The 16859-nt window shown below is 35.1% G+C and overlaps 1 protein-coding gene across 1 annotated transcript in view; it reads left to right on the top strand.

Annotated features, from left to right (window-relative positions):
• Nucleotides 1–16859, top strand: part of CRISPLD1 (cysteine rich secretory protein LCCL domain containing 1) — a 46923-nt gene that overhangs the window by 23173 nt on the left and 6891 nt on the right. The window contains exons 3-13 of the mRNA XM_014853744.3: nucleotides 3771–3889; nucleotides 4234–4366; nucleotides 5389–5504; nucleotides 6220–6320; nucleotides 7938–8078; nucleotides 8248–8308; nucleotides 8419–8485; nucleotides 8690–8820; nucleotides 10525–10568; nucleotides 10659–10731; nucleotides 16048–16123. Of these exons, the coding sequence (XP_014709230.1) occupies nucleotides 3771–3889; nucleotides 4234–4366; nucleotides 5389–5504; nucleotides 6220–6320; nucleotides 7938–8078; nucleotides 8248–8308; nucleotides 8419–8485; nucleotides 8690–8820; nucleotides 10525–10568; nucleotides 10659–10731; nucleotides 16048–16123 (1062 nt within the window). The remainder of the gene's footprint in view (nucleotides 1–3770; nucleotides 3890–4233; nucleotides 4367–5388; nucleotides 5505–6219; nucleotides 6321–7937; nucleotides 8079–8247; nucleotides 8309–8418; nucleotides 8486–8689; nucleotides 8821–10524; nucleotides 10569–10658; nucleotides 10732–16047; nucleotides 16124–16859) is intronic.

The following is a 16859-nucleotide window of genomic DNA, read 5'->3' as shown; positions in this document are numbered from 1 at the left end:
CTGAATTAATATGTTGTAGCATAAAAATATACCTTCTGTGCTGTTGTAATGTGATGGTATTTCTTCCAGGACAGCTATGTTTTCAGTAAGTTTTTTTTAAAGAATCTTCTGGATTTGTATTATTGAACTTGACCTAAACACTTATGCTTGATTAGATACTTTAAATAATTACTTTTAAAATTGTCACTAGTGTTTATTGATAGTAAATTTTAGTTGCATGCCCATCTGCCTCAGTTTTTATATTAAAATAATATATTTACCTATTTTAGCATTATTATAGTTCGCTTAATATGCTTCCCCCCCATTTTAATGGATTAAGTAGAAAACTTGTCATGCTGTAAAAACAGCTTGTCTATAATATGTACTCAATAATTGACTTTTAGTTCTTGAAAGGTACTGAGTTATCATCTATTTCAACTAACACATTTTACAAATGAGAAAAACTAGCCTCTAAAGCATTTGAATGATATGCTTTAGATTTTATTCCAGCTTCTAAACAACAGATGTATAAAGGAACTTTTAAAATACAACATATTTGTGAATTTGGAACCGGTTATATATCCTCTCTAAAAAAGATCCATCTTCAATTCATGGGAAAAACTGACATGTCCCCTTGTAGAATTGTGTAAAAAAAGAGTAAATTGATCTTGAATAAAGGTCCTAAGGACTCTTGCAAGGGCTCAGCTGGGTGGTTCTCACTCTGGGTCTCTCACAGCTTTGCAGTGACCTAGAAGTGCAGAGTCACAAGTCTCCCGCCTGGGCGAGGAGAACTCCAGCAGCGGGAACTCCTCCATCCCTCTCTGTCTCTCTCTGGTCTTTCCACAGTATCTATCTGTGTCTCCACAGTATCTTTTTATTACCCTGAAGAGGTAACTGGCCTCCTCATTTGTTGGCTCAGTTCTGTCAAGATATATGTCTTAAAAGAGAAAGAGCCAGATAGGAAGTGTATTTCCTAACCAAGCCTCGGAAGTTTCATGGGGTCATTCTGTTTATGAAGGAAGTCACTCTCCAGCTCAATTAGAACAGGAGGAGAGGGAAGTCAGTTCCACCTTTTGTGCGAAAAGTGTTTTTAAAGCCTTCACAGTGGTTTCAAGGCATTTTTGTTTTTTTAGCGTCTAGGAACTGTTTATGTTTTTCTTCTGGTTCCTGGCTGCTCTTTGAGTATGAGGTTGCTAGATTAGAAACCTCTGGATAAGTGTAGTTTCTCTGTGCGTGTGACTGAAGTACTGTGCAAGAACCTCACGTCCAAATTGAAGACAAGAATTTGTTTGTCACTTAAGGACAACCTACTTTTGAGGGAATTCTACCTGCAAACATACTTGCTTTTGAGAGATGACTATCTCCAACCTCTGGATACAAAAGAAAATTAGCATCTTGATCGTTTTCTGTGTACTTCAGCCAAATTCTTTGTTTCTTATCTATGTTTGGGTAAACAATGGTAGCAACTTGAATTAGACCTTTGTATAATTATATAAAATATGTAAGTGTAGAATTAGGTCTAATTTAAGCAATGAATTTAGTTAATGGTTTGTCCGTATTTGGCAAATAAAGTGCTTACCTGATAAATATTTATTCATAGCAAACGTTTCCGATGTTTATCTCACAAAACCAGTCCTCTTGAATATTTGATATTAATTCAAAGTAAAATTAAAGCTTTTGTGAAAATCAGCTACTTTTGCTGCTCTTAATTTTTTAGCTGCATGTAAATATACTTTTTTGTAGTTTTGCTAGGTAATAAAGATGCACTGTAATAAGAATATACTTATTCTAATTTTGCATACGTTTTACTTTTTGGCTTTGAAAACATGATTTTATGTATTTCAGATCCACAACTGAATGACGAGGAATGTTCCTTTGTAAAATATTATGTGAATGAATGAACTTCCCCTCCGCACACACACCATTTTTTGTTTTGTTTTGTTTTGGTACTTCTTTCTGCATACTGTCTTTTCTTTTCGGCCTATAATCATGATTAGGTTTTTCCATCCTTTAAAAAATCAAAACAAGCAAATGGATTCTCCCTAGAGCCTGGCATCTTACCTTTCTAAGCTTTTGTCCCATCTTTTTTCTTTGTCTCTAAAGTATTGACAAAGTAATGCACACTCGCTGTCTCTATTTCTCTTTCCAGTCACTTATTAACCCTCTGTGTTCTGATTTTCTACCTAGCATTGATCTGAAATTGAAATTGCTCTTAATCCTGAATTAAAACTTAACCAATCTCATCTTTTTTGACTTCTCTGTGGCATTGGAACCGCCTGCCCACTCTCTACTCTTGGAATCTCTTCTCCTATCACTTCTATAATGTAATCCTCTTTCAGTTTTCCCTTAATCTTTCTGGTCTCGTTTTCCCTAGTCTATTTTACTCACTCATTGGTTTTTTTCCCCTTCAATTTTGATAACCCCAGAATTTTCTTTTCATTCCTCTTCTCATTCTGTATCCTCTTCTTGAAGAAATTCTTCTCTAGGTGAATAACTTCAAATTCCTATTTCAGAGCATATCTCTTTCCCCAGAACCCTGGTCATATATTTCCACTCTCCACTTGGCTTAGATACTGCAAGTACCACAGACACCTCACACATCACCCTTTAACTATGCATAGAAATAGGTAGACAAAAATAGGTAGACAAAAATTGGTACAGCAATCTATTTCCTTTTCACCTTGTTTTTTCTTTTACCACCTGCCTCAGTCATCCATCAACTTCTAGGAATTTAAATTTCCAAACATTATTTTGGTCTGTCTGCTCTTCTCCAGTTCATTGCTATCACCTCAGGTTGTGTCCTCATGTTTTAGTTCCAGGACTATTTTTCTATTCTCTTAACGTGCTCACAGCCCCGTAATTGTGCCGAGATTGAACCCAGTTCTACCTAACTGTATATTTTTCCCACCACACTTACTACTCTGCCTGTTTCTCAAATTAGCAAATTGAATATTAAATCCAAGACATGCAAAACTGTAGCAGTAATAAATTTGTAATTTTAAATATTTCTTTATAAATTATTTTAAAAGTATGAATTAATCACCCTCATTGAAATTTGTATAGTAAATTCATATATATTTTTTAGGACTCGGATTGTTAATCATTCATGTATTCAACAAACTTTTATTAACCACCTTGTCCATATGGCGGATCCAGAAAATAGGCCAAAAATGCCAGCATGAAATAAATATCTGCACCCAAATAACACACAGTGCCATGAAAGGGCTAGACATGTAGACAGATACTAACACTGCAGTGTCATAGCTGCTAAACAAAGGAGCATAACAAAGCTTGAAGAGCCCCAAGCAAGGAATAGCTTACAAGTGAGAGAACTGAAAAGGTGTCAAGAATGTGTTATGTAAAGCTGGGGTCGGACAAATACTTGGGAGAAGGATGTTTTAGGCAAAGGAAACATTGCCAACAAGAACAAGGAATAGCATGTTTTATGACAGGGAACAGTGGGACCAAGGATCTTGGACCTTATGTGTATGGGGATTTGATGGATTAGGCAGAGGACTCACTCAAGCATCTTTGTGCCCACTTAGGTAATTCCAAACACTTGTGGGGCGGATTGGAGGGGTGAGAGATGGAGGCAAGGAGATTAATCAGGGGTCTAATGCAAAAATCTAGGTGAGAGATGGTGAGAACCCAAACTAAGATGTTGACTTGGCAAAGAAGAAAGAAGGGAAAAAACATGAGAACTGAGCAACACTATATTCTGCAGAAATGTCCAGACTCAACATATGCGTTATGCGTTTGTATCTGTATTTTGTTTTTGTCTTAAACTGTAGACATGGGACGTAGAACTGGAAAGATCTGCAGAATCTTGGGCTGAAAATTGTTTGTGGGAACATGGACCTTCAAGCTTGCTTCCATCAATTGGACAGAATTTGGGAGCACACTGGGGAAGGTAATTTAATGTGTAATTCCTTGTTTCTGAAAACATAGGTGTCTGAAATGAAATACTTATTAATCCATCACTGCAAAATTTCAGAGGCTTGGTGCCTAAAAAAAAAAACGAGTAATCAAACCAACAGACATAATAAAAAATAAATGTCATACCAGAATGATAAACAGTATTTTAGACTTATTTTTGTTTTAACTCTTCATTGGTGTATTAGTATTGTAATGGGCATAAGTATTTAAGATTTGTAACTTACACAAAAATGTATCTGTATCGGTGTGTTTTGCTATATCCAGTTTTACGTTTTCTCCAACTTTACACGTTATTTGTGGTTATTTTCTTTCAAATAGATATAGGCCCCCAACATTTCACGTACAAGCATGGTATGATGAAGTGAAAGACTTCAGCTACCCATACGAACATGAATGCAACCCATATTGTCCATTCAGATGTTCTGGTCCTGTATGTACGCATTATACACAGGTATGTTTTGGGTATATTACATTTCATTCCTTTAAGTAGAGTTTGTATAACTATGGGAGAACTTAGGCTACTGAACATGTTTCTTTCTTATGTCGTTTGGTATAGTTATTAAAAAAAAAATCTCATAGGCAGTGATTTATGTAGGCTAGGCTTAACAAATTTCTGTAAACAATGAAATTAATTATCAGAAAAAAAGTCAAAACATCTACTTAAAAATACATTATTTCAGTGATTTTACATGTGAAACATTTTTAATATGGCTCCAATAAATGCAAATGGGGAGAAATTTACCATCTTCAGAGTCAGGTGTTGTAATTTTTTATTTTCGAAAGAATAAAAATATAGTTTTATTTAACAATGACATTATTTATCTGTGTGCAGCATTTATCTCTTTTTTTTAATATTCGATGTTTCTATTTGGTAATGAATATGTTCTAAACGTCTAAATCAAACAACTGAAGTCAGATTCAAATAGTTAAAGGTCACCGCAGATCTGAGTTCCTAGAATTTCTGTGGCCGATTATTAGGGAATGTAAAGCAGATAAATTGTTCTGTGTGCCTTTGCATGTGACAAGATTAAGATCAGCACTGAAGTCCCTAATAACCAGTAGCACAGTGAAAATATCATGTTGTGTAAGAAATCTGAACACCTAAATTTTTGCTCTATTCCTTTGTGTTTGAGATGAGAACTGTTCCTTTGTTGGCTAAGTTTCTTCATAGACACATTAAGGCAGCATTTAGGTTTGTGTGGATGTAACTCTGAATATTTAGTAAATTTGTATTTTGAAGATGCTCACAATTTATATCCAGCAAGAGTTATTTACCTGTGGATCTCTTCTTTTATTTGAATTAAGCACTTTCCAAAGTCTCAGAAAAAAATATCCTTTTGACATCGTTTCATGTTGTTTTAAATGATGAGTGTTTGTTTCTCGAGTTCAGATTTTCTACATTTTTCTCCCAGATATTTTGTCTTATTTCGTCTTGGCCTGCCTTTTCTGAGCCTTTTCTTTTCTCTAATGTAGGTGGTGTGGGCAACAAGTAGCAGAATAGGCTGTGCCATTAATTTGTGCCATAACATGAACATCTGGGGGCAGATATGGCCCAAAGCTGTCTACTTGGTGTGCAATTATTCCCCGAAGTGAGTACATGAAACATTACTCTCAGATGTAAATTTGTCTTAACAACATAAATATGACTTCATATTCCTGATTTTTTTTTTTCATTTTTACTGTGTATTATTGAGTAGTGTATTGTTTTAACTCACTTTATTTAATATGGTAACTATTATGGTTGCCTGATGCATAAAATCAATGCTTAAAAGGAATATGAAAAATAAAAATATGATCTTTGTGAAGACAGGAATCATATTTTTACATCTTCAGTTTTACTCATTACACTATTATTTTTATAAATATCTAATAATTTCGATTTATTAGGGATGAGCAACTATAAACTGAGAAATGTATTTTCACCTGTGCAAAGACCACTTGAATGATTGTTGAAAATATTACACAACCGTACGTAGGATCAAATCCTAGTCTACAATCTGTTCTATTAAAACAAACGGAATATAAATGAATATCCCATAGCAAATTTTGATGTTTTGCAGAAGTTTGATTTTGTCATTTTTAACAATATACATTGCAAATTACTTAGAATATTTTCAAAAGAATGAGGCCGCCATTCTATATCTAAACCCCGTAGTCAAAAGGGCTCTGTGACGAAAGATAGAAATGTGTTAAGTTTACACACCAAAATCATGATTTTGAAGAGTCTTATATAGTAATATTTTGCAATGTCTTATAAGTTATGCTATTAGACTACCTCTTAATAGAGTGGATCATCTCTTTAAGGGGAAACTGGTGGGGCCACGCCCCCTACAAACATGGACGCCCCTGTTCTGCTTGCCCACCTAGTTTTGGAGGGGGCTGTAGAGAAAATCTATGCTACAAAGGTATGTGCTATTGTGTTGTAATATTCAGTTTCATTTATACTTCAATCCAACTTCTGAATTAACTTGTGTTAAAAAAAAAAGCAAAAAGCACATTTAATTATTACCTGAAAAGGTTCCAGAACTTTATTTTAAATATTTGGAAGAAGCCATTTAAAATATATTTTAAATATTTATAATATTAATAAGTCTACTGTACCAATATGTATTTACAGGAAAGTTTCATGATTATTCCAGAAACCACTTCTAATTCTGCTTTGAGATTATCCCAGAGTGACAAGTATATTTACATTCTTAAAAGCCATCTTGGTGTATTGTTGACCAAAGTTATTTCCATAACTGTCATTGCTTCTGAAGGATTTAGCAGTTTAACACAATTTATTTTCAGCACTTTAAAAGTTTCTGCCAAAGTACCTATCCATGAATCTTACTGAACCATGCGAGGTGGATTATACTGATTCTCTGCTTCTCACTGCAGAGTGTACAATTTCTTATGCCAAAGAAAAAAACTATAATGGTGTTATAAAACTCTTGTAAAAGGAGTGCTCTCAAATGTGTTTGATGTCCTAAATATGTTGTCCTGTTTATAGCACATATAGATAAGACGAATATGGCGAAGCTTTGTGAAACTCATGCTCTTTTTGGACACCCAAGTGAACAATTTTTACTCCCTTGCACTTTTCACTTAATGATGATTAAATGAAGATTAATTCAGACTAAATGTATTAGAAAATATATGAATAAATGCAGCCCTTTTGCAGTACTCATAGAGACATGTGTCTTTTTTTCCTTAATGACTGAATGCTCATTAGCTATAAAGAGCAGACAAGAAATGACCATATATTTCATTGTATCATATGAGCCATTTTTAATTCCTGGAAGCATTTGCAGCATTTTTCATTCTGTATGAGTCTCTCTGTTTTCTGTCCTCCTAACCCCCAAACTTCCAACCTACCTGCCCCTTCACGAGTGGCCATTGTATTTTACTTAAAGCTGACTTTCCTCTGCCTTCATACTTCCCTTTTCTAGGTTCTGAGTTCTTGGACACACATGAAAATAACACACCTCTCCAAAATGTGGCACTGTCAAGCCCTTGATATAAGTCAACCTAGAAAAAAATATTAAATTCAAAGTTTGAAATTATTCTCCATTTTCAAGTTTAAATTTCTGCACATTGAATTTCCTTCTGAAAGAGAAAAACCTGTCCATGGAAACCAATATTGTAGTAAATAACAGGGCCTGTCCTTCTTTAGGCTGAATTTCCTTTTGGGAGAATTTTAAATGTGATTCTCCTGAAAGTATTCAGAATATGTTTTCATTTTGGAAAGCAAATTCAAATTCACTAAGCCCTGACTTCGTTAGATCACTGTGCAGACTTCATGGTGTCATTATGAAAACCAACCCCTGAGATCACATTGAAATATCCTGATATCACATTGAAATATAAGCAAAGTTTAGAAATGACTCTATTTAATTCTAGCCAAACAGGTAGCATAAATGAATGAAAGGCTGAACGGCTTATGTGTGTGTTTCTTTTACTCCTTAAAGTATATCATTGTTAGGTAATTTGTGCACATTGAAGATGGAATTCATGCTTCTTAAATCCATTCTCTCTTACAGAAGGATCAGACAGGTATTACACTCCTCAAGAAGAAGAAACAAATGAAATTGAGCGACAGCAGTCACAAGTCCATGACGCCCATGTTCGGGCAATAGCAGATGACAGTAACAGAAACGAAGTCATCAGCACGCAGCAAATGTGTAAGACGTCTGCAATATTTACAGAAGTTTTAAAGTTTACATAGATAGTGTCTCCGGCTATATTTTATTAATTTGAACATTTTTAGAATGACAGAAGCTTGGCATTAGACTATATGTGATGAATCATAGCAGCCTAGACATTATCTAAATTATTTTCTTTTTGTTTTAGCCCAAATTGTTTCTTGTGAAATAAGATTAAGAGATCAGTGCAAAGGAACAACCTGCAACAGGTAATATTTATTGTTATTATTAAAATTAACTCACCAAACTATAAGAAATATTTTCATTTTATACTGGCATTCAAAGAAACTAAATTTTGTTTGCAATTTCTTTCTTTTAGATATGAATGCCCTGCTGGCTGTTTGGATAGTAAAGCTAAGGTTATTGGCAGTGTACATTATGAAATGGTAAGTATTTTAAGTGTAATTATTTGGGCATAGAGTCCTTTCATATCATATTTGATTTTTTAATGTGAAAAATAATTGACATAGGTATAGATATTTTTCTCAGAAATGTTTGATTAATTAAAGTTGTATAAATAATAACGAGTCCTGTCCTATGCAGAACTCTGAATTTTTTTAACATCCTTTTCTCCTCTCCTCTTCTCCAAGCAATCCAGCATCTGTAGAGCTGCAATTCATTATGGCATAATAGACAATGATGGCGGTTGGGTAGATATCACTAGACAAGGAAGAAAACATTATTTCATCAAATCCAAAAGAAATGGTGTTCAAACAGTTGGGTAAGTACCCGAATGATCCTTTGGACCAGAGATTTTACGTTGGAACAATGAGTTAACATATTTTTTTTAAAGCAAAACATAGAAGAATTTAATTTATAAAGAGAGAAAGTCATTTTTAAGGCTCATTTCAACTACATAATTTCCATCGACAAAAAAGGAAAAATGTTTAAATTCAAAGTTGAACCATTTTGCTTAAAAAGCGTATGCTAAAACTCCAAATTTTCTAGAGTTTTATTAATAATGCACAAGTTTACAGTTTTTCCCAATGTGGGATAATAAATTTTTCAACTATGACACAAAATACCCCAGAGAAGGCTAATTGATTTGCATATTCTTCCTGTGCTGTTTAGGGGAGAATAGTTTATTTCATGCAACAGTAACTTCATTAATAAGATAAATTAGATTACTAGATAAAAGAGCATTTTGAAAAGTCTCTAAATATGTAATATACTATGTCACCTGTCTTTTGTTCATTTAAGTGTAATTTAACCCAACGTAAAAGCATTGATTTACTGTTGAAATGTTTCTCACATTAAATATACAAACTGTATTATTCTAAAGCACTATATATTTTCATATATACTCTATAAAAAGTAGAAAAATATGGGCTTTTGAAATATCTTTGTAGTATCTCTTTCTTCTATGTAAAAAAATAAAACTTTCTTAGGAAATATGACATAGTCTCTTTACTTTGTGACCATACAATTGCATGAAACTCCACAGTAGGGAATGTATAATGATAAGAAAGAATTTATTAAATATCCTTGCAAATTTACTGGAATGACTTCCTAAGTATACAATTTTGTTCGAAGGCTTGATGCCTGGTTTTCAGACGTTAGCGATTACTCTCTTAAGTAAAAGCTTATAGAAACATTTATTGATTAACTTATTCATTCAGCCAATATTTATTATTGCCTTCAATAAATAATAAATATTAGTTATTAGCATAAGTAAGCCAAACACTGGATGTTGCATTAAAGAACATTTATCTTATTATTTACTTTTGTTCTCTTAACTTAGTTTTTTATTGTGTTTATTGTAGAAACTCTCTTGAAACTTGAAGACCGTGTCATATTAAAGTACCATCACAAATTACCTTTTGCAATAGAATTTTTTCTGAAAATCTGGGTATAGATAAATCAATTAAAATTTTGATATGTAGTGATATATCTATTCTTATATTCCTGCTTTTTAACAATGCATATAATGAGAAAAAAATCATTCATTTCTTGTAGACATTTTACTAGATACTAGGGGGAACAAAAAAATGGATAATGTGTACTCCTTTAAGGTACTTATTATCTGGTAGTCTTTTTACACTACATATATTTACTATTGTGAAAGCTTAAATAGTTTGGTTCTGTGGTGACAGGTAATTAATATATTGAGAGTTTCAATTTTAACAGGAAACAAATATATAGATACAAATATGTATTATTTTATGATATCTATAAATTTTTGCGATTAATAGTGGAAAGAGATCATTCTCGAATATCAAGAATGGTGTTGATTTGGTTCATACTTGAAGATAATATGGATTTAGCATAAAACAGATTATATATTCTTATACTCCTACATATCTAGATATTTAAATAAGTGTTTAAGAAGAAATAAAGTATTCATAGACCTAAAAAGATACCCGAAACTATGTGGGTGATTATGCATATAAGGAAATGATTGACGTTTTTATGTTTTTATCTTCAGCAAATATCAGTCTGCTAATTCCTTCACAGTCTCTAAAGTCACAGGTTAGCACTTTTTTCATGTTTTCTTACTACTGTGTTGCATGTTATTGTTTCCAAAGGATTTGCTTATTGTTTTGTGTTTCAATTCTTCAGTTCAGGCTGTCACTTGTGAAACAACTGTGGAACAGCTCTGTCCATTTCATAAGCCTGCTTCACATTGCCCAAGGTAATGTTTTCAGATTTTCTCCTCCTTTTTTCCATCAGTGAATATATGTGGGGCTTTGCCCTGTGATAACTGTTTTTGCCTGAAATTGTGACGTCCCTAAGGTTCAGAGGGTGTATGTTCTTGATTTGCTCAGCAGCAGGGAGCAATGGGGCGTCACAAAATCCATGCCTCCAAGCACTCCTCCTGCGCATTCTCCAAAAAAATTATTTTTTTGTCTCTATAATAATTTTTATTTTAACATTCAAAACAAAGAATCAATGTTCACGCTGACTGCTTTGCCAGGCTTGGCCTGGCAACAAGTTCCACACACACTCAGGTACTCGTCCTGTCATTGCACAGCTCTGTAACTGATCCACTGAGGGCACTGAAGCCCGTTTCCCAACAGTCAGACTCCGAGTTCATCTTCCACATGGATGCCTTACCCGAAACAGGCTGTGGGGCGCCTGCACTTGGACTTGCCTCCACATTCTGAAACGAGTAAAGTTAGCACAATTCTCGTGGCGACTTTCACCTCAGAGTGTCATGTTTATTGAAGTGGGACTTTGAATGGGGAGTTGGAGGTACTGTCTGCTCCGTAAAAAAATTGACATCTTCCGTAGCTCTCTAGATTGCATGCAGTCAGAAGTAAAATAAAGTTCAGCAGTGAGCACTTCCTCCTGTTCCCTCATAGCAGGGCTTGTGCATCCACTCTGTCTGTTCACATGTGTTGGGAAGGGTTCTGTCTTCGTCCGCTTGGGCTGCGCTTACAAATACCCCGGACTGGGTGGTGTAAACAACAGAAATTTATTTTCTCACAGTTCTGGAGGCTAGAAGCCTGAGACCAAGGTGTTGGCAGGTTTGGTTTCTTCTGAAGCCTGTCCTTGTTGCAGGTGGCTGCCTTCTCTCCTGTCCTCACGAGGAGGGGAAGGCTGGGGAGGAGGGGAGGGAGTGGAGAGAGGAAGAGAAAGAACACTCTTCTCTCTCCTGGGATCAGGCCCCACCCTTCTGACCTCATTTAACCTTAATTACCTCCCTAAAGGCCCTATCTGCAAATACAGTCACGCTGGGGATTGGCCTTCAACATATGAATTTTGGGGACACAAACATTCAGTCTATAATAAGTTCTTACTACAGAAACTAAAATGACATAATTCATATTTTTAAGCATTGTCATCTAATTCCTAAATTAGATAAATCTTGTTATGATTGGTGAGTCAAAAAGCCCATCTTCTGCCTTTATTTTTATTTTTGTTCTGTATACGCTTTTTAAAAAACTTATAATGGAGTTTATCTGCTATAAAATAATGAAAAATGTTTCATTTATCTTGACCGAGCTAAGGTGAAAACAGTTAGAAGTATCATGGCCGTAGCCATAACCAAGAGTGAAGTGTGTTCCTACACACCCAGGCTTAATTCCGGCCACACCACCTCCGTTAATGCAAAGAAACCCCATTTTAACTCTAAACACCAGTAATGAGATTTAGAGATATAATCAGAATGGATCAACTATAGTTACTAAAAAATTAAGAGAGCTCACTTTTTATGGAAAAGTTTATTTACTTTGGAAAAGGTTCATCATTTGCCCTTTGAAAAATGAAGCAGTGTTTCACTTAAAGAGTAAGATTGGTTGTTCCCGAGGTAATAATGACTGTGATGTTGATATAAGGAGTAAGTACTTCATTTTCTATCTCATTTAAGGAGTTTCTTGATTACAAATGCGATGATAAAACCAATCAGTTCCTTCACTTAGAAATAACTAACCTGTTTCCTTCTAAAAACCAAATCTGCTTATTTCTACTCTAATGCAAAAATACTGTTGTAATATTTTTGGTCAGCTAACTTGGTACATGCTGATTTGAAGACTTTTAAATTCTTCCACATTTATTTTTACTGGAATCAGTGCGTTACACAATGTGTAGGATAGTTTGAGTTTCCCCTGCTGTTTGAAGTGCAGCTCGTATGTTTTTACCATCTGGTCACTGATGAATTATGCCAAATATTTTTGTATAAAAATGTAATCTCCTCTTACTGGAGCTTCACTAATTATGCCCTTATAAGGCTCACAGATTTAATTAAAGTCGTGGTTTGTTTTATAATCTTAGAAAATTTTGTAAAATTTTTTTTTCCAGATTTCTCAAACCCCTCTGCTTACACATTGTATTTTTATAGAGAGAAGAGACATATTGCTAGTTGAGACTGTTAATTTTAGCATTGTGATATGGTGAAAAAAAGCAAGAATTTTAGAATTATCCATTTATAAATATTTATTAAATACCTGCTATATACCGTATTATGGTAGGCCCTAGCCGTGTGACTAGGCTTCTGAGGACTAATTTCTGGGGATAATCTCTGTGAAGCATTCCAGTAGAAAGCTTCTGTCTAGTAGATACTCAGTAAACGGTAACTTTAATATCTATGGGATCTATAGCGATATTGTTCAAAGAGGGAAAAAAACCATTTGAGTAAAATATTGATAAATGTTTCCTATTTATTGGCTTATTCCGGGAAGGGAAATATTCCTTTAAAAGGGAAATATCTAAGTGTTTTAAATTTAATTTTAACTTTTACTGTCACCAATGTAACAAATCAGTGCAAATAATGATTTATACATAGTTTTGACCTTAAGTGGTCTGGAAAGCTCCCTCCTGTTTTCTTTTATAGATTAAATGAAGCAAAAGTTATCTTTTCTTTTGTCATATAAAACTTTTAATAGTTTCATAAATTAGGTTATAGTAGTAGTATTTATATGAAAATTTCCAGTTTTTAGGAAACTGTATGGTTGGTGCATCTGTTTTAGAATTTCTTATCATTTAAATAAGTTGAGACATAAATCTATTCTGGAGAAAGATGCCAAGAGCAAATAAATGGAAGAAAGTAAGCGCAGGACAAGCAGGAAGAAACAAGATTTTCTTGCACAGTCGTGTCCTTGAAAGGTTCCATAGCTGGTAGTACCGCCCAAAATAAACTCTCTCTATTATTTAGGACCATAACCTTGTAAAAATTGTGTGTGTGTGTGTTTGCGCATGCTATTGGAAATCTTTTTTTTTTTCCAACTTGGGGATGAGGTATAGGCAGGTGGAAATCTTATCCTGATATCTAGAAACAATTAGATCTTTAAAATCGATTGAATGCTCAAGATGTAAAAGCAGGTGTCATTAAAATGTGTCAACATTTTTCTTCAAAGCTTAGAAGCAAATTGTTGATAAAGGAATGTTTACTCCATCACTATCTACATTCTCAGGAGTCTGTAACTCGATGTTCAAATCAGACATTAGAACACAAACAAACCAAAACCTCCTCCAGTCTTTCTTTGACCTGAATTTACCTAAGTAGAAACGAACTCGGTTTCGAGCTGCTGACCTTGGCTTTTCACAAATCAAGTGCTACATATGGTCAAGGTGGAGCCACACAGCATGATCCTAAGGGCAGAGCACGTGGTTTTACTACCACTGGAGGGACGGGGCATGGCCAGCAGTTCTCAAATACAAGGAGAAGATTTTACAGTCAACGGGGACACCCTTCCTCCTCCTACAGAAACCTTTGACAGCATCTTTTATAAAAATCAACCCTTTAATTTAATGTTATAAAAACTCAGATTCATTTATTAGTTATGTTTAAATGGCTCTGGTTTAGATATAAGAAGTATATGTACTCTCTATATAGAGTGTTATATAAATTTTATCAATAGAATTTTTTTTTTTTAAAGACTGGCACCTGAGCTAACAACTGTTGCCAATCTTTTTTTTTTTCTGCTTTATCTCCACAAACTCCCCCGTACATAGTTGTGTATCTTAGTTGTGGATCCTTTTAGTTGTGGCATGTGGGACGCCACCTCAACGTGACCTGATGAGCAGTGCCATGTCCGAGCCCAGGATCCGAAGCCTGCGCCACCTCAGGGGAGGGCGAGAACTTAACCACTCGGCCACCGGGCCGGACCCCAATAGAAATTTAAATAAGAAACATAGCTATTTTTTACAAGCTATCTTTAGGAAGAGCTGCTTCAGTTGGTAAAGGTAGTTGCAACTGAAGTTGTTTTAGAATGCTTTTAGGAAAATTATTGATGCCTTCATTAAACAATGATTTTCGTGTAGTCATTTTGTTGAGACTCTGGTTTATAATGTAAAATGAATTGTGTTTTCTTCAGTGTTAGTTTTTAATTTCCTTTTAGTGAATGAGAGTGTGTGTGTGTGTGTGTGTGTGTGTATGTGTGTACGTGTGTGAATTCAGAACAGCCAATTAATTAAAAAAATGTACTGGGGGCCAACCCCGTGGCCAAGCCGTTAAGGTTCTGTGTGCTCTGCTTTGGTGGCCCCACGTTCCTGCGTTCAGATCCCAGGTGTGGACCTACTCCGCTCATCAGCCATGCTGTGGAGGCATCATCCCACATACAAAATAGGGGAAGATTGGCACAGATGTTAGCTCAGGGACAGTCTTCCTCAAGCAGAAAAAAGAGGAACACTGGCAATGATGTTAGCTCAGGGCAAATCCTCCTCACCAAAACAAACAAACAAAAGTACCACTTGACAGTTTCTTAAACTCTGGGAGTGGATTTTTTGCAATATCATTGATTGATTGAACACTGATAATTGGATCTTATGTTTAAATAAAAAGTTTTTGGAACCTTTAAGCCAGTCAGATGTCAGTAAGGCAATAAGATATCTGGAGAAAGAACATTCTATGCAGAGAACAAGCTAAGCGCCAAGGCCCTGAGGAGGCGCCTATTTTGTATGTGTGAGAAATACATTAGGCCAGTGTGACCGGAGCTGGATGAGGAAGTGGAAGAGGAGTAGGTTATAGTCAGAGAGGAAATGGGCGGACAGAGTGTGCAGGGCTTATTGGCCGTTGGAAGGATCTTGTCATTTATCGTAAATGAGATGGGAAGCCACTGGAGCATTTGGAGCAGAGCAACGATGAGACTGGACTTGTGTGCTTCACTGTAAGTGTGTGGAAAAAATAGTTTGGAGGGAGCAAAGTTGGAAGCAGAGAAATCAGAGGAGAGCCTATTGCAGTGAGCCAGACATACTGAGAAATGCGTCCTGATGTTTCTTTCAGCTATAAATCCCCAAATTAGAAAGCTTCCTGGCTAAATTAAAAAGCACAAAGAAGTTAAAAAAAAAAAAAAGAAAAGAAACATTTGTGCTAAAAGCTGGAAGTGGATAAAGTAAGCAGAAGCAGTTGTGTCCACTGCCTGACTCATACAATTGACCTATTTCAGGAAAAAAAAATGGGTAGGATCTAGAAGGCTGAGTTTACTTTTGTGTATGCATATCTATGGTCTTCTTAATAAGAAAGATTGAAGTAACCAGCTACTGAATATTTTTATGTATATTTTTTCAGAGTCTACTGTCCTCGTAACTGTATGCAGGCAAATCCACATTATGCTCGTGTAATTGGAACTCGAGTTTATTCTGATGTAAGTATCTTAATTTATGCAGCTCTCAGTATTCATGTGGGTGTGTATATTTATACACACACATATATATGAGTATATATACACACACTCATATATATATATGAGTGTGTGTATATATATATAAGCCTGTGTATACATATACATTTAAGTGTAATATGTACACTTATATTGAGAATAAGGAAACAGATTCTCTGTTGACGTACATAGTCTCAGAAGAGTTAATCATCAGTAACACTGAAAAATGAATACCCATATATGCAAATATGAGTGCATAATAATTTGACTAAATTTTTCTTCATATCCTACCCATATATCTTATATCAGACACGTAATGAAATGGTCTGGAGGCATTCTTGAGAAGGAAAATGCATTTTGCTTTTCTTTAATCCTCCTTTGGCTTCTTCAGTATTCGAAGAGTAAACTGGATAATTAAGAAATTGTCAAATATATGAACAGCATCTTCACCGCCAAAGGAGCATTTAAAAAGTAGCAGAGAATCAAGAACAGATAAAACATTAAAATACGTACAAAAGGAAACCAGTTGAGGGATATTGCAATGGATGACATTACTGGGGTTGGACAAGGAATATTAGCTGTAAGGGCTTCAGTACGTATAAGCGCTTTTTGAGCCAGGTTTCAAGTGTGGGTTGGTAGAGAGGATTAGGGAACACATCTAGGTGGGATGACTGGCATCTACAAAGATAGGGAGGTGAGAGCAAGAGAGCTGTATGCAGGC

This window comes from Equus asinus, chromosome 12 (assembly GCF_041296235.1).
Source record: "Equus asinus isolate D_3611 breed Donkey chromosome 12, EquAss-T2T_v2, whole genome shotgun sequence".
NCBI classification, from domain to species: domain Eukaryota; kingdom Metazoa; phylum Chordata; class Mammalia; order Perissodactyla; family Equidae; genus Equus; species Equus asinus.
The sequence above is the reverse complement of the archived record's forward strand: the minus strand, read 5'-3'. Positions and strand labels throughout refer to the sequence as shown.